General features: G+C 39.0%; 3 protein-coding genes across 3 annotated transcripts; 1 reads left to right on the forward strand and 2 right to left on the reverse strand.

Annotated features, from left to right (window-relative positions):
- Window positions 1–1828: 1828 nt before the first annotated feature.
- Window positions 1829–3977, reverse strand: LOC134754118 (cell death-inducing p53-target protein 1 homolog). Its single transcript, XM_063690196.1, has 3 exons — window positions 3687–3977; window positions 2918–3110; window positions 1829–2075 (listed from the first exon to the last, which is right to left on the reverse strand). Coding segments are annotated over exons 1-3 (309 nt in total). The 5' UTR covers window positions 3688–3977; the 3' UTR covers window positions 1829–1960.
- Window positions 3978–7943: 3966 nt separating this feature from the next.
- Window positions 7944–8546, reverse strand: LOC134753782 (uncharacterized). The gene has a single exon (XM_063689722.1). It carries the CDS (start codon window positions 8544–8546, stop codon window positions 7944–7946), a length of 603 nt encoding a protein of 200 aa, XP_063545792.1.
- Window positions 8547–11677: 3131 nt separating this feature from the next.
- On the forward strand, window positions 11678–23239 carry LOC134754655 (integrator complex subunit 8-like). Its single transcript, XM_063690995.1, has 10 exons — window positions 11678–12078; window positions 13813–14052; window positions 14425–14522; window positions 14615–14745; window positions 16091–17711; window positions 18488–18668; window positions 19718–20081; window positions 20730–20973; window positions 22057–22217; window positions 22497–23239. Exons 1-10 carry the CDS (start codon window positions 11961–11963, stop codon window positions 22573–22575), a joined length of 3237 nt encoding a protein of 1078 aa, XP_063547065.1. The 5' UTR covers window positions 11678–11960; the 3' UTR covers window positions 22576–23239.

Below are 23239 nucleotides of genomic sequence, written 5' to 3' on the forward strand. Positions count from 1 at the left end.
ATAAGTCAGAAACGCGCATGTGACACCCTTCATATAGCAACATCCATACCCTACGAAAACCGCTTAGTCTTAAAATTGAATTTAGCAAGGACCAGGTACCAGGGCCTCATTTGCACGAGAGCTTAAAAAGCGTTGCGTGTGCGACGCACCCATAAGTAAGAGCGAGAAAGCGATATCTCTTTCTCGCTCTTATTATATCACGATTGTATAATAGTTATTTACGATACAAGTGCGGAAAAGAGGAAATTCGAAACAAGTGGCTATAAATTAAAACACGACCGCAGGGAGTGTTTTAAATCGACACGAGTTGCGAATTACCTATTCGCACGTGTATCGTACAACGTTTTACAGTACATACGGCCCTTTAAACTTTCGACATTTCTACACGAAAAGTGCTTTTTTACGCACTAGTGCGAGAAAGGCACCATATGTACTGTAAAATACTATTGTTGTGATATACATTTTAAAGAAATGACAAGTCTCAATTATACTTATAAAGAAGAATAATGTGATATTATCATTGCTAGTAAGTATATCCATTTTAACAAATAGGTACTTAATGACGTTTTATATTCAGTAGTTTATATAAAATTGAAACAAATGAACTTAATTTTGCGATCTACCGTGTCGTATTTATTAAAGAATAATAAATAATAAGATTACCTTTGGGCCAACCGCAAACATCGAAAAATCAAAATCGTTATCGTTTTTATGTTGGCAGTAGGCCCTCTGAATGGTAAGTTTGTAATCCAAAACCGCGAACACTTCCGGGCTCCATTTTCGCCAGACTTCGAAAATAGGTAGTTCGAAACAATCGAAACTGTTAGTGTATACCGGTTACCGGCCCTGACTAGTTGACTACAGTAGTGGGAAAAGGAAATGTGTCTACTTATACAGCTTATACTTCACATGATGAATTATTAAGAAATAGTTATTGAATAAACATTTTATATTTTATATAATTGTGGTATTATATTTATCTTGCGTTTACAGATATTTTCATCGTAGTCATATCGCTATCAGCCTTATATCACCCACTGCTGAGTACGCCACTTATCCCGGTCCTGAGCCAATCTCATCCAGAAGTTACAGATATTTTATATACCTATACAATTTTGAAAGAGGAGGAGGATCTTTACAAAAATACCCGTAGTTGGGTTATAGTTATTTGTTATACAAGGGAGCAAAGTTGTAGCAAAGTGATAAAATAGAATCCTGAGCGTAGCGAGTATTTCAACACACGAGAAGTAAAATACATTTGCACCCGTGTGTAACACAAAACTTTTCCCCTCACTATAGCGAGGAAAGTGCAACATCCACAGGCGTTAGATCATCTTCGTCACTGGAATCACTCATTTTTTTATGATAACACGATATTATGAGAGAAAACTCTGGAAGTTGTGTATTTTTACGTGTCGGAGTCGGTGAGAAAATTTTTGTTGACAATGTTGACATTTCTGACCATGCATTTTGAAATTGCATCGACTCAACTTGTGCGTTCAGAATTACATTCAACATCAAACCTCTTATTTAATGATAATTAATATCGAACGAACCATTATTATGAGCGTTTTACGTTTTGTTATCTGTCAAAAGCTACTTAAACACGCTCCATCCAAGGTCAAATTACTTTCCCCACTAGTGGATAAAATGCGTTTTTCCCCACTTGTTTTAAAGGATAAAAGACAGCTTTCCGAGCTAGTGAGGGGAAAAAGTTTTTCAACGTTTTGCTTGTCTTATTTACTTCTTTCAGTCGTCAATGTCGAACAGAAATGTACAAAGCCTTATTTTTCGGGAAAAGTAGTAATTTGTGTATTCACTAGCACTTACTCATTCACTGGTACTCTTGCCGTATTATTTGTATGTTGGATTGGGATTACATTCACAGGGCTTTTCAGTTCTTACTAGGTTTGCAGTAGGTATTACTTATTCGATATACACACATAGACTATAGACTTTTTTATAACATTGTCTTCCGAGTATAAACCCCTAAGTATTTTCGGCAGCTGGGGCAGCTGTGGTGTACGTCCTTCCACCTCTTCGTTACATACGGGACCACGCAGCAACATAACCACCTGTAAACGGGAAATTTTGTTTTAATATATATCATAAGTACATTTCTTTTTGAAACATTAGCTCTGTTGCCAGTTTAAATTAAAATTATTCGAATGTTAGCGATACCATCATATAAGGGCCAATTAGATCTTCACTTTGCTCGGGCCTTGAAACACTCGCGGGTAAAATACAACTTTGCACAGTTTGCACCCTAAGCCTGTGCTAGGGCTAGTTACAAATCTTGTGACATTTATTTATTCAGGGAGCGTTCGGTATTATAAACAATCGTATTAACGTGGGGGGCTGAAACCATATACATATATATATCATACAAAAACAATACAAGTATAATATTATAGATATTACATATATGCTCTAACATTTAATATGTTTGAAGTCGGTGCCAAGCCAAATAGTTACAATACAATACCTACAGGTCAATAAAACCCCCAAGCAACTAATGGACATCTTTCTTTCTTTCTTATCGAACCGCAGCGGGGACTTACATTCATTATTATTGTATATGATATATATTTATAATATGTATATGAGTGTGTGTGTGTGTGTATATGCGTCTGCTAGTGCGTGTGCGTGTGCGTGCGTGTGTGTATTATAATTAAAGACGAAATGATTGCGAGGGTAAATAGCATAAGTTAGGGAAATAATCGTGAGTAGAAGTTTTTAAATTCAGTAAGCCTGAGAGAAATACTTTCGTTTTTATATTTAACTTTTTCAGATAGTCTTGTTTTGTACTGTTGTTTAATTCCAATATTTTTAAGGTCACTGGGCAGTTTGTCATGGAGTCTTGGTCCAGCATACATTATGTGAGAAACGCCTAGTATTATAAGTCATGTTAACTCACCAAAAGAATATCCCCAGCATGACGGCGACGAGATGCGTGGTGGTGTTGTTTCGGTAGGTGGCCCGCGTCATGATGTCCTCCTGACAGTGCGGGCACCGGACGCCCACCGGCTCCGAACCCACCTGCAGCAAGTCCATGTCGATGGAGACCGCGTTCGAGCTCTGCGCGATCTGCTTGTAGCTGCTCGACTCCACTGAATAAATACTTCATAGGTAGTACAATGTTATGGAATTAATAAAGTTTTAGTTTTAGTTATATGTATTATACTGCGCAAGTGTTATATAGTAGGTTTTATATGGGTGCTTGCCTGAAATAAAATCAATTTATTTATTTATTTTATTTTATTTTTATGTAAACGTCATAATTTCATAGGAGTTTGACGTTTAAAGTAACAATTGCACGGTCTGGGTTATCAACTTACCAACTTAGCTGGGTCTAAAGCGAAGATTAGACTAGCAAGAACTTGCATGCAATTTACGTTACATTGCCTACGACTAAGCTAAACTGCATTCAAAAGTTTGATCAGATACCGCAATGTAATGAAAATTGCATGCAAGTTCTTAATAGTCTAAACCTCGCTTAACTCTACCTCCATGACTTGTCATAGGTATAAAATTAGACTTCCTTAGGTACATTGTATGTAACTTGAGAACATAAATTCATTTTTTAAACGAACTTACGGAATAACAAAAGTTGGAAGCAGGGAAAGAGACTTGCGAACAATAATCAAACAAGATTACAATTATCGGGAATACCATACAATACTTACTTTTCTTGTAAAACTGTCGTCATTAAGTTACCACAAATTGAAAAATTCACTTTATTTCAGTACTTTAGAACATAGCGTTTATAATAAGTTGAATGTTTTTTACGTGTTGTTTCTCTCTTTTGTAAGATAAAAATGGAGTGCTGATTATCCAACGGATATCGATAACACATAGCGTATGATACCTTTAGTAGGGCATCCATAGTACGTTAACATACCTACCTAATCGTATCTATCTACTCGTACATAGGCAAGTACTTAGAACTATCGGTGATAATTACCTACTTTACCTTCATAAACAATACGTAGGTACTTACGAGAAATACATAGGTTAACTAATGACTAATAATGAATATTTGTACTTTAGGTGTAGGTACATTAAGAGGCCGGTGTCGATTTTAGTCGCAAAAATGTAAAATTGATAGATTTAGTCGGTGAAATTGTACACCTTTTGTTACCTAATTGAAATAACAAGTACTGGTTTCTATTAGCACTCTTATCTTGCCTTTTATCAGTTTTTTTTTTAAACAGACTCACTAAATTAGTAATGATTTTTTTTCTGATGGACGTTTAGGTAAACGCGCGTGAAGCACTGATTTTGTCGCACTTATTTGTAAATTTCGTAATGTTTGGGCTGCTAAAAATTGTAAATTTGTATTACACATATTCTGTACTTGACCTTTATCAGATTACATTTTTGTTACATAGAGTTCGAGGAAATGAAAGTTAAACGAATTCAATTTTCTCCAGAACAAGTGACAAAATGAATATCGACTTAATTTCAACGTAATTTTGATACTTAAACAATCTACAACATTTGCTGAAACTATTCTTATACATCAATTTGTATAATTTACCACCATAATTTTTTCACGAATTTTTAAAAACTGCCCCGTCATTTCATGTATTACCGGTGACGCACGCTCGCGACCTCATTATTAAAAGGCAAGATGAGAAGACGTGCTAATAGAAACCAATACTTGTTATTTAGATATTACGTAACAAAACGTGTATAATTTCAACGACTAAATCTATCAAATTTACATTTTTGCTCCAAAATCGACACCGGCCTCTTAATCCTTAAACATATATTATAGTACCTAGACCTTAACCTTATGTTAACCTTGTGTGTTAACAGTTTTGTCGCACAGCCTTGGACTTGATTTTTTCTGTACTCATTAGGTAATTTACCATATAAATAAATAAATAAAAATAAAAATAAAAAGCCTTTTTATTCCACAACTACTAATAAAACATTTACAATCTTAAAAAAAAATATATTTAACCTTACATACTATAGTGTTAGGACCCCTGTCGGGTATAGGCCTCCTCCAACCTCTTCCACCGTTCTCGGTCTTGTGCCTCCGAAAGCCAGTTGTGGGATATCTTTTCAATATCGCCTGCCCAGCGCGCGCGCGGGCGCCCTGCTCCGCGCTTGCCTCCTGGGCCGAGCCAAGTAGTGGTTCGCTTTGTCCATTTTATATCGGTCATCCTTGCGACGTGTCCGGCCCACTGCCATTTTTGTTTGAGTGAGTGCTCGAGAGCGTCTATCACTTTAGTTTTTGCTCTTATGTTTGTGTGGCGTATTTTATCCATCAGTTTGATTTTTAATATTTTTCTCTCTATTGCCCTTTGACAAACTTTAATTTTCTGTTTTATGTTGCTTGTGTATTTCCATGTCTGACATCCGTAATTCAATGTGGGGAGAAGACAAGAATCGAGCACTTTTCGTTTCAGATATAGTGGAAGAGTGCTCAAAAGGACATCTGCCATACTCCAAAACTTCTTCCATGTCTTGTTTATACGTCTCTCTACCTCTTCTTCGTTGTTTTCTGGCCTGAAGGATACTTGTTTCCCTAGGTAGATATATTCTTGTACATAATCTAATTTGATGTCATCTATAAATACGTCTCTTTCTATATTGTTAGTCAATATTTTGGTTTTTTGTAAGTTCATTTCTAGACCAACTTTTTTACTAGCTGTGTTTAGAGTGCTAATTAAAAATTGCATCTCCTTCCAATTTTTTGATAGCAGTACTATATCATCTGCAAAAGCAAGATATGTAAGATATTTTCCTTGGATATATATTCCTCTATGTTCCCATTCTAAGTTCTTCATTACATAATGCAGGACGCTTATGAAAAGAGTTGGAGAAAGCGGGTCTCCTTGTCTGACTCCTCTTTCGATGCTTATATATCTGCCGGTGTTTTCTAGCTTGATTCTACTTCTGCAATTTGTGTATATGTGTTTTAGTATGTTTATGTAAGTTTCGTTTATCGTTGCTTCACTCAACGCTTTCCATATAAATTCGTGTTCTACAGAGTCAAACGCCTTCTGGTAGTCTATGAAAGCTATGTATAATGGTTTCCTGAATTCTCTATGCTTCTCTATGAGCTGCTCTACCGTTTGTAAATGGTCAATAGTACTAAACCCCTTTCGAAAGCCCGCTTGTTCTACAGCCAGAAAACTTTCTATTTTTGGGGCCACTCGGTTCTGAAGTCCCATTGCAAACAACTTATATAAGCTGGACATAAGGCTAATTGGACGGTAGTTTGCGATGTCTCTTGGATCGCCTTTTTTATACAGGATCACGATGTCCGACTCTACCCATTGTATAGGTACTTTTTCCTGTTGCAGAACTTTATTAAAGAGTTGGACAATGGGCGTCAGCAGTATATCTTTGGACTCAATCAGCATATCATTAGTTATGCCGTCGCATCCTGGGCTTTTTCGGATTTTCATTTTCTTTAATAGTTTGAGCACCTCGTTTCCGTCAAAAGGTTCTGGATATCCTTCTCTTTGCAATGCTACGTCCGTTTCATATAATGGTGTGTTATTGTGGCTTTTGTAAAGATTTTCATAAAAAGAGGTAGCTATATCTAAAATATTTGGTCTCTGTACATCATTGTTAAGTTGTGCAATCCATTTCTTGCTACAGTTTAGTTCTGCTTTTGCTCTTTTAATACTGCCTGAACTTTTTAGGTGTTTCTCTACTATGCGAGATCTATACTGCTCATATTCCCTTTTAATTCTCTTGTTAATTTGTTTATAGAGCGTACTTAACTCTGTCTTATCTTCTTTCGTGAGTGGTCTCTTTTTCTGCAATTCAGATCTACGTTTGATTAGTTTCTTGGTTTCTTCTGATATTTTTGTGTTTGTTTTTGTTTTGTCTTGATTCTGGTTTTTGTGTGTTGTAGCGTGAATGCTTTCTGTAATAACCGCCTCTATTCTATTATAATAAGCTTGGACTGGTTCAAATTCATTTGTACACGATATTTGTTCTTGTAGCTCAGACAGTTTGTTAAGATATGTTATTTGTTCTTCCTTTGTTTCCAGTGTTCTGGGCATGTATTTTTTGAAAGTTGCTCTTTTTTTCTTTGGTTCCTTCATTTCCCAAGTTCCTCTGACAATACGATGGTCCGACGGATATTCTAAATTCAACATTTCAATGTTCTTGAAGCGCCAAAATTCGTCCGAAAGTATAAAGTCTATTTCATTTACAGATTTCTTGTTTGGGGACATCCAAGTCCATCGACGTTTAGTTTTCTTTTTAAAAAATGAATTTACTATGTATAATTTGTTCTCTAGCGCAAATTGTATCAGTCGTTGGCCTCTGGCATTTCTGGTGCCCATCCCGAATTTGCCTGCTATTAAGGACTCTTCTGGCTTTGGTATACCTATTTTTGCGTTAAAGTCTCCTATGAATATTTTTCTTTTGCTTGCTAATTCCTGGGCGTGGTTGAGCGTGTGGTAAAAACTCTCTATCTCTTCGTCGCTAGCATCACTAGTAGGCGCATGCACTTGTATAAGAGACAGGTCTGAATTTTCGAATTTTAAGTTTAATATGGCGACTCTCTCGGAGATACCTATGAAACTATGAATATTTTGTTTCCATATCTTTTTTATTAGGAAGCCAACTCCTAAGTGGCCTTTCTTTTCCCCAAAATAACAAAATATGTTGTCGTTATCTTCTTCAATCTGGTATCCCTCTCTTCTTACTTCTGCTAGGCCTATAATATCATATTTCACATTTTGCAGTGCATGCCTCAACTCGACCATCCTTTCCTCTGAAGAGAGTGTTCTTACATTATACGTGCAGATATGTAGGTTTGGAGGTTTGGGTATATTCTTTGATGATTTGTTACTTGTTGGAGGGTGGTGGTCTGATTCCCCACGATGACCAGTCGGCTTGGGGAATGGTGGTGTTTTTTTTGATTCATGTTTATTTAATGTATTTGTGTTCCGGCTGGTATTTAATTGCTAATTATTAATAGTGTTTGATTGGTCCGCTGTTGCGGACAGTGAGTTTGATCTGCTTCTCATCACGTCAAAGGCATTAACTCGGTTAGTTTTTCCATCTAAAGTGGCCTGTAGCTTTGTAGGTTGGCTTACTTGTTGGGGTGATCTTGAAGGTGGTCTTTTCCTACTGTCTATGTTGCCCTTTAACACCACCAGCTTATCATAATTTATATATGCTGTGTTTCCCTTTTCCCTTTCCTCCTGTACTTTAGTTTGTAGTTCTTTCCTCTTGCTTTGTATTTCTTTGGGGTAGTCTTCGCTGGCATATATGTCTTTAAATTGTTTTCTCTCCTTCATTATTTGCCTTTTCTTTATTTCTCGGACAAAAGCAACTCTGACTGGTCGTCCTTTGGCCTTATTTTCCGCACTTTTCCTACCAATTCTATGTATCTTGTTGATCTCGTTGAAAGAAAGTTCGATGTTTAGGTCGTTCTTCACTTTTTCTTTTACTTTTTCAAATAATTCATCTGTTGAGTTTTCATCTTCCTGCAAACCGAAGAGTATAATGTTGTTTTCTTTCTCGTTTTTTTCTAATTCACACAGTTTTTCTTCTAAGTTTACCATATATATATGTATATTCTTACTTTAAGTACAACCTTTGAAAAGGTGCAAAAATGCTACCCACTGTGTTAAGTGTGATTGTTATAGGTACGAGTATACACACCGTGTCTAATAAGTCCGATAATCACCAATTTTAGATTTATGGTGATATTAGCTTTTGCCCGCGATTTCGTCTGCGTGGACTTAGTAACAGCAGCTAAAGTAAGTATAGCGCCTGGAAAAATTCTCATAGCAATCATTCAATTTGAGCATATGCACCCAAATTAGCAGGCACTTCATTAATTATCTTAATTCCACCCCGCTTTTTACTTTCTTAAGGGATAATTTTCGGGATAAAAACTATCCTATGTCCTTCTCAGGGACTCAACCTACCTCTATGCCAAATTTCATCGATCGATCGATTCAGTGGTTTAAGCGTGCAGAGGAAACACACAGACAGAAAGGCAGACAGACAGACTTTCGCATTTATAATATTAGTATGGAAGTATGGATTAGAGCGCTCTAAATTAAAAAAAGGCCCCTAAACGCGAACACTAGTGTCACAAATTGGTATTATTATCAACGTCCGCCCCCCATTTTATTACAGGCATTTATTTTAGGCGCTCGAATTCGGCAAGCCAAATTGGCGTTGTGTTCGCACGGCCTGATTTGATCGGACAATTTAATCAGATTGGCGAAAAAATGTCCTCGGCTGGACAGCTTTTTAATATAAACGTCAAACTTCAAACGAGATTTATATAGTCTCCATGAAGATTATGCCATTTAAATAAGGCCCCATTCGCACAAGAGCTTAAAAAGCGTTGCGTGTTTGACGCACCGATAAGTAAGAGCGAGACAGAGATATCGCTTTCTCACTCTTACTTATGGGTGCGGCGCACACGCAACGCTTTTTAAGCTCTTGTGCGAATGGGGCCTAAGGCCTCATACTCACTAGTTGAAATTCAACAACGCTTGATAAAAAGCACTAACATCGCACCGCACCGCGACCTTGGAGCAGTTCTAGGAATAGGTAGTACTGGTGTGGGCTTCCACACTATCGCACCGAACCGTTAAAACGGTGCGATCCTACCTTACAGACTGCCGCACACGTGCGCCAGTGTTGCCAAGTGTCCCATATTTCCATGAAGAAAAAAAATGAAAAACATGGAAATATGGGACACTTGGCAACACTGGCGCACGTGTGCGGCAGTCTGTAAGGTAGGTCTTGTCGATGCTTAACCACTCAGTGTAAGATAAAGATAGTATGCCTGACCAGTAATATATGATCATTGTCAAGAGGGCGCTGTTCATTCTCATGTATAGGGTGACAGTTCAGTATAGTATGAAAAAATTAGTTCCAGTGAAATTCCGCAACATGGCGCGTGATCATATATTCCTGGTCAGGCTTTTACATAGACCTAGCATTACATAGATGCGGCCTACCGCGTGCGCCCGTAAGGGATCGACATAGATGACGTCATAAACGTGGGGATACCATATTGGTAAAAATTACCCCAATATTTGATATCACGTTGGGGCGATTACCCTGGAGGCAAAGTTTGACGGTATTAAAATTGTTGAATAAAATGTCAATGGGCCGTTCTTTTTAGGCGTATGAACAATGAAATACCTCCTATAATTCGCGCAGGTGGTACAAAACTAAACATGTTTAGTAAATAAAACGTAAAATAAAATGTATTATGAGTTTTAATTTTATGAAATCACAAATCACAATCACATTATTCACACCAATTAATATACACCACATTTAATCTTCACAACATTTGTTTATTTTATTTTTTGGAATTAGAAATACGAAAAAACTTAAGAGGTCAAAATTACCCTTACGATATTTTCATCTGGTATCCCTAACATGATTGTTATGAAGCTAAATTAAGAAGAAGATTAAAAACGGCTGACCTCAGACTCGTCTGAGTAGCTGACATATTACCACAAACAACCTACGTAATTTGGGCGGATAATTTTACAAATAATGTTTTGTTAATTTGCGTAAATAATTGTGATATTTTTATTGAAATCGTTTGATTCTACATTGCTTTGAGTGTAACGTAATTTTACGATGTTATTCTCATATATTGCGTTAAGAGGAAGGTGTAAAATACCGTACTTACGTGTGAAAGGTTTTGTTCTCATATTTTTGCTCAGAGCGGCTATTACAGCCGATTACAGAACAATTCATAATTTCATAGAAAACAACAATAATTAAACAAGCAACGAACAAGCATCAAACAGAGAACCTATTCTTTATGGAAAGAATACTTTGATAAGAGATCAACAGAAAAGGGTATTTGGTACAAGACGATCCAACCTCATCCTCTAATGACACCGTGGATTGATTGTTTTCTTAATAGACGTGACATTGTATTGATGATGAGACTACGTTCTGGACATATCCCATTGAACCAATTCGGTTATTTAATGAAGAAAGTTCCTTCTCCTAATTGTGATGAATGTGATGTAGTAGAAGACGTGTACCATGTTATAATGGAATGTGTCCGGAATGAAGCTGCTCGGATACAACTGGCTTTTTCGAGCCATAATACTATGTTTGATGTCGGGGGCTGCAATAGCGTTCTGGCTGATCCTTTGTCAGACTCCGCCATGGCGCTACTGCAGCTTGTACAAAAGGCTATTGTTAATAGATTAAGTTAATTGTAAGAACATTGTATTGCTGTTTTCTATGGAGCGACATGTTCACCTCGGTGACAAGCTCTTAAATAAAGAGAAAAAAAAAAAACTAACAAGCATGACATGTCACGTACTTATTTGTTTGCCACAATTTCGGTTGTGGCAGCGGTGGAAAAGTGAAACTATGACAAAGACAAAAAGTAATATATTGCTCTCTGTCACTACTACTGAAAGATACATAAAACTATCCCGTTCGGTCATTTCGCCCCACCCCTCATGACCGATCCATGTTATACTAGATTCATGGGCTTTTACTATTATTTATTCTGTGGTACTGGCTACTGGCAGCCCTGGTCACGTCACTCACGTCAGGGCCGTTCAGAGGGCCTACCGCGAATCACGTTCGACGTGTTGCCTCCCTGTCACACTTACGTAAAAATGTATAAGTGCGACAGAGAGGCAACACGTCGAACGTGGTTCGCGGTAGGCCCCCATGCATCATTCGCATCCGTTGTGGTTATGACAATTTGTGACTCGTTTTGTTTCACTTTGGTGTGATTTATTCAACATTCTGATTCAAATTAACATCTTACACCTATTTACAATACATTTCTAGAAACAAGAGGACCAAAGTAGCATAATAGTACCGATTAAAATGTGATAACATATATACAAAGTTTATATATTATTATGAGTAAACCGCACATTTAGCATCACCAATCAAATAAAATGTAAATAAGAAATTAACCTCTTGGAATAGAATAATTGTACACCACAGTAGTTTTAAATATGGATGTGGATTTGTTACGGCCGGGCACAGTGCCTATTTCCCCTGATACAGTACTGTGGTTCGAGTTTTTGTTGGACCAAAAACTTCTCAAGGAACATCTTCAATACCCTAACCCAGGTCAGGTATATGACGAATTACTTCCAGGTTACATTTGAACATGAGTGAATTGGTTTTAAGATGCAGTAGGCTCAGAGAACGGAGTTTAAAAATTCGTAGCAATTTTTTTAGATCACATGGTTGGATATCTGCATGATATCCGCAGTCCCAAGCATACACATCCATCTCAGTCACGCTTACATTCAGTGAGTGAGAGAAGGACAGGAAGCTACTGGGCCTTAAAGCAAGAACTACACATCAATTAGGACCTGGGTCGTACACAGAGTTTAAAACAACAGTTGTTGATACTGTGGACAAGAGTTAACAGGTTGTATGCGTATGTGCAATGACTTTATGACATAGGTTAAAAGAGAAGGAGTACTGCTTTATGCAGATAAGGGTTCAATCAGATGATTAAGCCGATCTGTAACTTACACTTGAACCTAATTCCTGTCTATAACCCACCTACAATAATTTATTACATTATTTAAAACCTTGTTTTTATATCTCAGTTACTAAAATTGACAATTACCTCTAATCAGGGCTACGGTTTTTGTGTTCACCAGTTGGCGCCACTGTAGGTTTAGAAAAACAGATCTCAAAATTCTTTTATGCTTATTTTTATAAAATCAATACGTTCTAATATACACAAAGGTATTTTAACATCTAAATGTCTCATTTTTTCGACCTGTTCAAATTTGCGTATATTTTAGTGGGCACTTTTTTTAAACCACTAATATTTATTGAGCTATATCTATTGTTTACCATGATTAATCAAAGATGGACAAAGATTTACCACAATTATCAATAAGAAGTGAAAATTCCCAATAAAAAAGCTTGAAACCCCCCAAACTTTTTATTTATTTATTATAAACTGATCTGCGATTGGCCCTAGTCACACCTAATGGAAAGTGAAGACAGGGCCTAAGATGGAGCTCACCGGTGCAGTAACAGCCTATTCACTCTTGTTTTAAAGAGACCGAGGTCATATTGATCAGGGAATACAGATGGCGGGAGCGCATTCCATTCCTTAGCCGTCCGTACCAAAAAGGAGGAGGCAAAACGTCTCGTCCGAAAAAATGGAATGTGGACCACGAACGGGTGCATTCGCTCCCCGTGCCTGGATGTCCGATGATGGAAAGGGGAAGGTGGAATCAGGTCGTGAACTTCTATGCATTTGACATTTTGAAAGACCTCCATCTACACTAGCGCTCCCAGCGGCGAAATTAAACGCGGTAGCCCTCATTGGTCCAAATGATCTGTCATTTTAGTTGAAATTTGTAGAAAAGCCAGGATGATGGTAGCAATGAGGATATAATAGGATAGAGCAGTACTATCATAGTAAATTTTGTAGCCACAGTAAATTCACTGCCATCTATCGACACACAATTAAAACTAAAAATAAAAATATCAAAAAATGTATTTATTATGGATAAATGTTTTTTTTATTTGCATTTATTATTTTTATATTATTTTGACCCATGTTCTTTCACTGATATCCATTAAAATTGTTAAATAACAAACGAAACCGTCAACGCTATCTATTCGAGAGTAGGCCAAAGGTAGTGGCGCCATCTGATCAAGAATAAAGTTTTCTTGATTTTCGAGGCACGTTTTTTCCTTAGACTGTATCCATCTATTATGGATTTATATCTATCTTTGTTGGGTAGTAATTGGCCAGTCAATTTTTCATTTCAGTGTCTGACATATTTTAAGGGAGTTAAAATGTATGACAAAAATTTCTTAAATTTTCAGAGCCATCAGCTACCGATTTGATAGTAGAATTCTTGTCAGTGGACACTAGCAATGGGGTTTGGAATGGTCGGTGTAGCGAGCGCGTGCTGGATCCAGACCTGGCGCCCCCCACGCCCACGCCCACGCCCACGCCACCTTCCTCGCGCAGCCCCCAACACCAACACCCGGTGATCACGAGGAAGCAACAAGCCCTTAAAATACTTGCACTTAAAATTGCATCCACTCTTAACTGGAATTTAGGTATGTCACAAAAAAAAGTAGTATCTAAAGTGTTTTTAGTATCATGCAATCTCTGAACTAATACATAACAAAATTATTTTTAAGTGGAGGAAACGAGGGCCTTTGCCCAGCAGTGGGACACTAAATTAGGCTAATAAAAAAAGTGTAAGTCATAAAATGTTACAACAGTAGATATTACATTACAAATGAAGCTTCACAGTTTATTAAAATAATCAGTGCCGATTAAACAGGCAAAGTATACCAAGGAGTAAGCCCAGTTTACCTATAAGATAGAATTATGTAAGGTCCTTCAAATTGTGATGTACCTTTGTAAAATAATTTGCCATAACATAATTACCCATAAATCCCATACTGGTTATGGACTGCTTTCAGATACATTTGAGGCAAAACTGACACCTGTAATTCAACAACAACTAGTCCAAGATTTGGTGTTCATGGCTACTGATGGTGCTTTCTCCATACCACCACAGGTATTCCTATATTGAAATATTTAATAAAACAGTGATAGACATATAGTCAATTCGTTTTCATATGGGTGTTTAATCAGGTGCTGTTATTTTAGGACATTTGTATGAACATGATCAAGAAGCCTCATATACAGTTTGCGTTGACTCTGTACCACCGCTGGATCTTGAGGTTTCCAGTAAAAGCTGCTCTCCAAGCAAAGTCTGCAAAGCTCCCGTTTATACACCAGTAAGTTTCATTATTATTATTATTACACTAATAGGGCATTTCTATTTCAACCACTCAAAACTCTAAAAACTCACATTTATTCAGCAAATAGGCCACAAGGGCACTTTTACACGTCAACATGGACTTTATATACATAGAAGCAATAAAAATAAATCATCAACAATTATTAAATACAATTGCAAATAGGTAGGTATCAATTTAAAATGAAGTCTTATAATTACTTAGAGATTTATAAAAAAATTTTTAGAGTTTTAACTGTCTCTAAGTGACAGAACTAGAAGAAATTACAGTTCATCAAATTATCATAAGAGGTCTCCAAGAGTCAAAATTCTCTATAGTTTAAATATTCATTAAAAGAAACAAACAAAAGAGAACCAAATGAGTTGTCTTACTGTAATAATTATACTCAAAATCAGACCGGTCTCCACGGACAGAACCTATTCACGAGATGACGCGTATCTCATCCGTCACCTCCCTCAACCATCATTCGGGAAAGTAGCGACCCGATCAACGACGCCACCGTAAGCAAAGACTTAAGCGAACATGACCTGCCTAAACTAAAGGGTAAATAAAAGTTGTAATTGGTAATTTTTATATTATTTATACTTTATACTCAGAATCACGAGCTCTTTCCATCCTTACCGGAAAAGAATGTATCCAAGTTTTATTATTATTCACAACGACGGGACTTAATCGCGTAAAATTAAGTTTTTAAATTACCTCCGACGTTTCGTTCAACGTTCAAGTTAATAAACAAGACCAAGTGCGGGTAGTTCAAAAAACTCGCGCGCCTAGAAGGTGTTGATGTCAACTTTAGCCAGTCTTCTCCGAGACCAAGCGTCGGAGGTAAATTTAAAACTTAATTTTACACGATAAAGTCGTTGTGAATAAAATGAGTAAAAGTCGTGACGGTTTAAATCAATGTTTTGTAAATCCAATTTTTTTTGTCACGTTTCATTACAATTTTCCATGAACGTAACAAAACGGACAAACAAAAATGTATGAAATATTGGTGACACAACACTTTTTTCTCGTATTAGGATCGAAAGAGCTCGTGATACTGAGTTGAAATAGTTAATATAAAAATTCTAAAATTAATACACAAGTTGGGGATGCAACTTTGCCTACTACTAGGCGCCTCTATAGTGGTGTGGTATTCAGCGTGTATCTATTGAAACGCTTGCGTCTTCGCTGTTCAGCGCAGCTACCCCCTGTGCCCCCCACCCCCCATCTGCGACGCATCTGCGAATATCACAATTCAGTACGTTGCCAGCGTTAATAAGTATTTACATTATTCAGGTGTACCGTACTATATTACTTAATAATATTAACATTTCTCTTACAGCCCAGGTATACCACTGGAAAATGGCTATACCCATATGAATTCAAACTTTGATAAAATTTTGAGAATGAATGAAAATTTACGCAGCCAAAGCATTAAATACTTAGATGAAGTCATTGCATATTACGATTCTCAATGCAGTAATCAAGAGAGCAAACATATCAAAGTTCCAATTATGGAGACTTTTGTACACCTAACTGAAGATACAGACGTCATGGCTCACAATTGGGATGCTGGCAATGTTTACGTTAGCCAGTATGAACTTCTAATGCAAATCCATTTTGATCTCTGCTACAATTACTTTTTCTATGGCCAACATGAGAAAGCTAAAAAACACATATTGGGTTGTAGAAAAAACCTTAAACTGCTTGAAAGTGAAGTAAACAATAAAAGTTATGGCAAGTATAATAAAATCCCATGGGGAAACTTAAACTATGCAAGCGTGTCGGAAGAAGATATTTTGGGATACATAAGAGCTCTCAATTTAGGCCACGAGCTGTTAGATGAGGATAGATCTCTGTTACAAAGGCTGCAGGAATGTGTAGCAAATGACTACACAGGCATCATTGCCGTCTTGCAAGCAGACAATTTGTCTAGAGAAATACCAATGATCCACAGACAAGTGGCAGAGCTGGATATACAAGCCGCCGCCTCCACCGGCGCTGTATCAGTGCCCAAAGACCTCGTGATCCGAGTGTCGGCATTAAACGCTGTTAGGTATGCTCTTGAAGGAGGTTTGCCGTCCACCCACCCAGATTTTCTAAACAAATTCAAAACCGTCGGTATCAAATTTATTGATGTAATTTTTTGGGCTTTAGCTCCGGTTTTGATGTCTACCCGTTTGTCCAAAGATGACTGGGAAACATTGAGATTTTATTTTCTACATTTAGCCACCTCGTCTCAAAGTAGATTGCCAGTAGACAGAATAGACGAATATTTAAAGAAATACGTAGGTAGTCGTGCGTCGGAAATCCGAGCAAAGCTAATTTCTGAAAAACATTTGGAAGCTATTATAAAGGATCAGATCAATAGCGATGATGAAAATATGCACATACCGCGCGAATTGCTCGTCGACGACTGGGAGGCGACCGACTTCAAGTACAAGCACGCGCCCGACTACGAGTACAAGGCTGCGCCCGAGCTAGAGATGGGGCGTCTGAAGAAGCGGCTCGTGGAGGCGTCCAGCGCCGACGACGTGCGCATGTGTCTAGTGAAGTTGGCCATGATGTCGCCCTCCTCGCCGCTGTGGAAGCTGAGCCCCTACTGGAAGCCGATCGGGAACCTGAGTGTATTGCTGGCGTCGCTGCCGCGGGGATTCCTGCAGGACTTCGGCGTGGTGGTGTCGGGCGCGGCGCGCGCCCGCGCCGAGGCGGGCAGCGCGCGCGCGGCGCTGTCGCTGCTGTCGGTGGTGGAGGGTGAGGCGCGCAGCCAGCTGGCGGGCGGCAACGATCCAACGCTGTACCGGCTGTGCCGCGTGCTGGCTTGGGAGGTGCTGCTGCTGCAGGTCAACCTGCTGCTGGCCGAGTGGCCGCACCACCGGCTCAACGTCACGCTGCTGGCCAATAAAAGCAAGGCCGCCATCGCCGCCGCCAATTCCAACGATGCAATCGGCCCGCGATCGCAGGTTTATACTTTTTTACCATTTAGGCCTCATATTTACTTAATATACTTTGCGAGTGACTAGCGAGTGAGGTGAAACAGTAGATTGTTAACCAAGAGTAACAAGGCACCCATTTCTGCCGAGGTAGAGGTAGGTAGTGAGAGCGCCAGTAGTCCGAGACGGAAATGGTGCCTTTCACTCGAGTTAAACACTCTACTTTTCATATCGAATGTGAGGAAACAAAACAAGACAAGGCAAAATCAAAATCAGTAACTAAAGTACTACCTAATAGACCTGTGGCCATGATTCTTTACCTAAGGACTTATATAAGATATTAAATAACAATTTAATGAATAAAATAAGCAATTTTTATATTATATTATATTTTTATTTTATTTTATTTTCACGAATATAGTGCTAAATAACTTTAATAACCCATTTAATATCGTACAAACGTTTAACTCCTGCTGGCTGTATAAGATACTGCCTTTGCTCATTTACGCAAGTGTATGGTTTATTTATTTTAACAATTTACATCATTTTTGATAAAAAAACGATTCAATGCGGGATTTGTAAAATTAGAACAATTATCAATTATTCCAGGCGGGGAAATAAAAACACAATTATTTTATTTTGTTTCCACCCAGTTGCTCGTGGGACGGGAACGCAGAGGAGTACAACACTTTTCTGCACTAGAGCAGAAACGTATCACTTTCTGCGCACTTTTTAGAACAACAACGACCCACTTTCAGAGCATGACATATGAAAACATAATTAAAATCCTTATATGTGTGTCGCAGGTAGTGCTAGCGGCGTGGCTGTGCCTGCTGAACGTGTGCGAGTGGGAGCCGGGCTGCGCGGCGCAGGCGGCGAGCGCGGGCGCCGGCGCCGTCGACGTGGCCGCCGCGCTGTGCGCCGCCTGCGCCGAGCTGCAGCGCGGCAAGGGCGCGCGCAAGTTCCCTCGCCCGCTGTGGGACCACGGTCAGTTACACTACAGTACATTCACAATAATCTTAATAGAAATAAACCGACTTCACAAAACAGTTCGTAATACCAAGGACAATAGAAGCATTTAATTATTTACAACCATAGTGCATCTCATAACAATTTTAATTAGCCTCAACTTTTAAAAATCTTTTGTCGTAGAGGCATTCTGGTCTTTGTGAGCAGTTCCATTTCACCAAATTGCACCATTTAAATACAAATCCTTGTTTTTAGGGTTCCGTACTTCAAAAGGAAAAAACGGAACCCTTATAGGATCACTCGTGTGTCTGTCTGTCTGTCCGTCTGTCACAGCCTATTTTCTCCGAAAATACTGGACCAATTAAGTTGCAATTTGGTATACATATGTAAGTTTGTGACCCAAAGATGGACATGTAACGTAAACAAATAAAATTTAACCATGGGGACCACTTTTGGGGGGTAAATGTGAAAATTAAAAAATAAAGTTTTTCAAACTATCGTGTTACATATCAAATAAAAGAGCTCATTGTGAGAAACTCAAATATATTTTTTTTATAATTTTAGGATAAACAGTTTAGAAGTTATTCAAGAAAATATACAAAAAATGACCATTCCCCCCCTTTATCTCCGAAACTACTGGGTCTAAAATTTTGAAAAAAATACACAAAATAGTTCTTTACCTATAGGTGGTCAAAAGTGGTCCCCATGATTAAATTTTATTTGTTTACGTTACATGTCCATCTTTGGGTATATAGATTTATACCAAATTTCAACTTAATTGGTCCAGTAGTTTCGGAGAGACAGACAGACAGACGCACGAGTGATCCTATAAGGGTTCCGTTTTTCCTTTTGAGGTACGGAACCCTAAAAAACATACAACCAAACTGAGAACCTCCTCCTAGTCCTCCTTTGGAAATCTTCAAGTCTGTTAAAAAGTAATCCATCATCAAGTGATGGATTTTGTGAGCATGAGTTTTAACCCCATTAATCGAGCAAACTACTCTATCTCAGTTGTAATTCTGCTCTGATTTCATTTTCATTACAGTTATTGTGTTATTTGTTGACAGTGCTAAACACATTCAACAACAACTTAAACGGCCCCTCGAAACGTTCCATACACATGAGCAGCCACCACCACCACGGGCCCCCTAACCACGCCAACCACCACGGCCAACTGGAGCACCGCAGCCCCTACCACCTGCTCCTCCAGGCCTTGAGGGAGCCTCTAGCCATCAGCGTGATGCTCTCGCTCCTCGCTAGAATATACAACGTGATCGTCGACGACCCCTCGCTCGAGCTGGTCGTGGAGTACACTAGCCTCTGGCCTAACAACATTTCAAACGTCAATAACTACAACCCAAAGCATATTTTGGAGTCGCTGACAGAGTTGCTGGAGAGGAGTTTGAAACTGTACCCATATAATACTTCTTGGTGAGTTTCCTTTCAGATGTAAGTGATTTTTTGTTGCTGCTTTTTTTTAACATGGTTGTATGGCAAATAAGTCGACTTTCAAACTTTAAAAAAAATTAATTGTTGTAATTGTGATGCCTGCCATACCTGAAGAGTAACAAGGGCCCCGTTTTTACTAAGACTCCTCTGTCCGTCTGTCTGTCTGTCACCAGGCTGTATCTCATGAACCGTGATAGCTAGACAGTTGAATATTTCACAGATCATGTATTTCTGTTGCCGCTATAACAACAAATACTAAAAACAAAATAATATAAAAAATATTTAAGTGGGGCTCTTATACCACAAACGTGTTATTTTTTGTTTTTTTTTGCATTATGGTACGGAACCCTTCGTGAGCGAGTCCGACTCGCACTTGGCCGGTTTTATACAATTTTGTAAATTTTGCCTTTTTATGAGCTTAAAATATTTTATGTTTTGGTTTGAGTCTGCCCTTGCAAATGTTATAGAGTACTCCTAGTTTCCGTCTGATTTTTGATAGCATTTGTCATTGATTAAAATGTGTAAAAAATTTACCCCCTTTTAATGTTTATTTCTTCGTATTATCGTTTGGCATAATTATCACGTGATTAGCATCCATCAGCTGCCTCATATTTTTTTGTCACGTATAAGGCTGCGGTTGTACGGCGACGCAGAGATGGCGGCGGGTCGTCACGGCGCCGCGCTCCGGCGCTACCTGTGCGCGCTGGCGGCCGGCTCGTGGCACTTCGCCAAGCGCGCGCCGGACGAGGGCGGCGTGGCGCGGCGCGCGGCGCGCTGCTGCCAGGCGCTCGCCGCGCCGACGCAGGCCGCCGCGCTGTGCCAGCTGCCCGATGAACCGGACTACACGCCCGCGTTCAAGTGTCTCGCCGAGAAGGTACATACATAATACATATTATATCGTCTTTGTCACTCTTCTATATGCGTGCGATATAGAGGTAGATAGCAAAATTTTGATTTACGTTTGTCGTTTAGGCTCTCAGCTGCCATTATATTGTCGATCAATTAAGAAGGTACTATATACGGCATGCCACAGTCCGCCAAACGGTTGTATACATTCGTCAAGAGCCTCTAGCTAAGAGTAGAGTCAAAAACCCGAGCCTATCGGAGAAGGGCGAGACGAGAAGGGAGCAGTATGTGCACACTCGTTCTCGGCATGTCTCGAGTTGTGTCGACGAGTTAGTACAACCAGCAACCAGCAATAGGTTACTTGGTAGAGATCTCTTGACTGCAGAGTGCCCTGGACGCCGAAGCTTATGTTATGTGTATTTTGCTTGCAGGCGGCGAGTATAGGTATAATTTTATACCTAAATCTGACTTTTGTGAAGGTGTGAATTTTCTGTACGGTAGTACTATTAGTTATTCCATGCTTATGTCAAAAATTACATTGTGCAAGAACATCGAGTTAACATGCGCCCCAGCCCTTTTGTGAGCATGCTTGCAGACTTAACGTAATAAAGGATTTGAAGTTAATATAACAAATACAAAAAAAAGAATAGGCACGAAAAGTTCGTCAATAGCCGGGTTCACACCGAGCGAGCATACGCGCGAGGCAATTTCCTCGCGCAAAAACGGCCAGTGTCAACGTGCCCGTCTGTGTGGACCCGGCTAATCGTAGAAATTTCGAGATTCTCCCCTTTTTCTAGTGACATAAATGGTTGGCCAGACACATGAATCTAGTATAACTGGATCGGGCATGAGGGGTGGAGGAAAATGACCGAACGGGATAGTTTTATGTATCTTTCAGTAGGAGTAGCAGAGAAAGCGCTGTTATTGTTTGTCCTTGTCAATCTCACTTTTTTTTCCACCGTAAATTTGTATGGTTTATGGTGGGCTACAAATCTAATCGACCAATCATATTGTCGCATTGCGTATGTTCCGACCCTCACGGGCGCACGCGTGTAGCTGATCTATGTAATGCTAGGTCTATGACCAGACAGCATGTCTTATTACGTTACAGACGGGCAACGCGGCCGACTCGATGGACGCGTACTACGGCTGCCTGTGGGACGGCACGCTGCTCGAGGTGGCGGTGGCGCTGCACGCGCGGCGCGGCGAGGGCGGGCGCCGCGCGCGCGCCGTCACGGCCGCGGGCGCGCTCGAGCTCAACGCCAACAACAGGTACTTACTGACTACGGCCGCCTGTGGGACGCACTGTGGCCTTATTCAAATCGGCTCTTATAAACGTAGAAACTGAAGTTGCTATTTATTTTTTGTTATACAAATAGGTTTTTTTAATAAAAGAATGGTTATTTTAAGTAGGTAAAATGAGCTAACTTAAGGTTGTAAGGCACTTTCCCTCCAGGGCACATTTTTTTTTTCCACCCTGTATATATATTGTTTCCAAAGAGGCATTCCTTTTTTACACTAAATAATGATTTGTATTGTATGAATGAACAGCGAGGACATCCAGCGAGAAGCTGCCGCCATACGCCGCGCACGGCTGCTCCGCGCGCTCACCAACCAGTACGTCTCCTAGGTTGAGCGCAGCGTTACTTACTTACTGCGCCATAGACCATAGGTATGCGGCCCTTGTACTGTACTACTACCATACCATCTGCTACTCCTGCCACCTTCGATTACAATCAAATCTTTGATATTATTGGTGATGAAATATTAATAGCAAAAAATAAATAGAAATGGGAGAAACCAAATATCGCTGATTTTTGCTTAAACAAAGCTTAAATCAAGAAATTTTCAATAAATGAGGGTGACGCGCTTAAGGCATGCTCATCATATGATTTGTATCATATATTTAAAATTTAGTATTTTTATGTTATTTTTGATATCATAGTTATTGCTGTACGTAGCAATACATTAGATCCCTTCATCATATCTATCTTAGAAATAAGTATCAAGTTTTAATTTAGAGCCGAATTACCAACCGTACCGTTTACCTCTGGCGTAGTCAAAGGAATACTAATACACACAAATCCCAAATAATGCAACATATCGCAGACGATGCAGGATACTGTGCATCTTATGGTTCATGTGTCTATGCCTCAGATTATTGAGTGTAGCAGTAAGATGCTACTTTGTATTTTTAGTCAATAAAATCGAATCTTATGTAATTTATGAATGTCATCAGAGAGTAATTTGTTTTCGCTATTATTTCGTTCATTATCGAAACAGAAAGAATAAAA

Source organism: Cydia strobilella, chromosome Z, assembly GCF_947568885.1.
Source record: "Cydia strobilella chromosome Z, ilCydStro3.1, whole genome shotgun sequence".
In the NCBI taxonomy this organism is placed as follows: domain Eukaryota; kingdom Metazoa; phylum Arthropoda; class Insecta; order Lepidoptera; family Tortricidae; genus Cydia; species Cydia strobilella.

Excerpts from the sequence above, each read along its gene's own strand:
- LOC134754118 (XM_063690196.1), bottom strand. Across the intron at positions 2,076-2,917 it reads ATGCTGGGGATATTCTTTTG|GTGGTTATGTTGCTGCGTGG; the intron begins GTGAGTTAACAT and ends TCCCGTTTACAG.
- LOC134753782 (XM_063689722.1), bottom strand. The coding sequence starts at position 8,546 with ATGGTAAACTTAGAAGAAAAACTGTGTGAATTAGAAAAAAACGAGAAA.
- LOC134754655 (XM_063690995.1), top strand. The coding sequence starts at position 11,961 with ATGGATGTGGATTTGTTACGGCCGGGCACAGTGCCTATTTCCCCTGAT. Across the intron at positions 14,523-14,614 it reads CTTTCTCCATACCACCACAG|GACATTTGTATGAACATGAT; the intron begins GTATTCCTATAT and ends CTGTTATTTTAG. Across the intron at positions 20,974-22,056 it reads TCAAGTGTCTCGCCGAGAAG|ACGGGCAACGCGGCCGACTC; the intron begins GTACATACATAA and ends ATTACGTTACAG.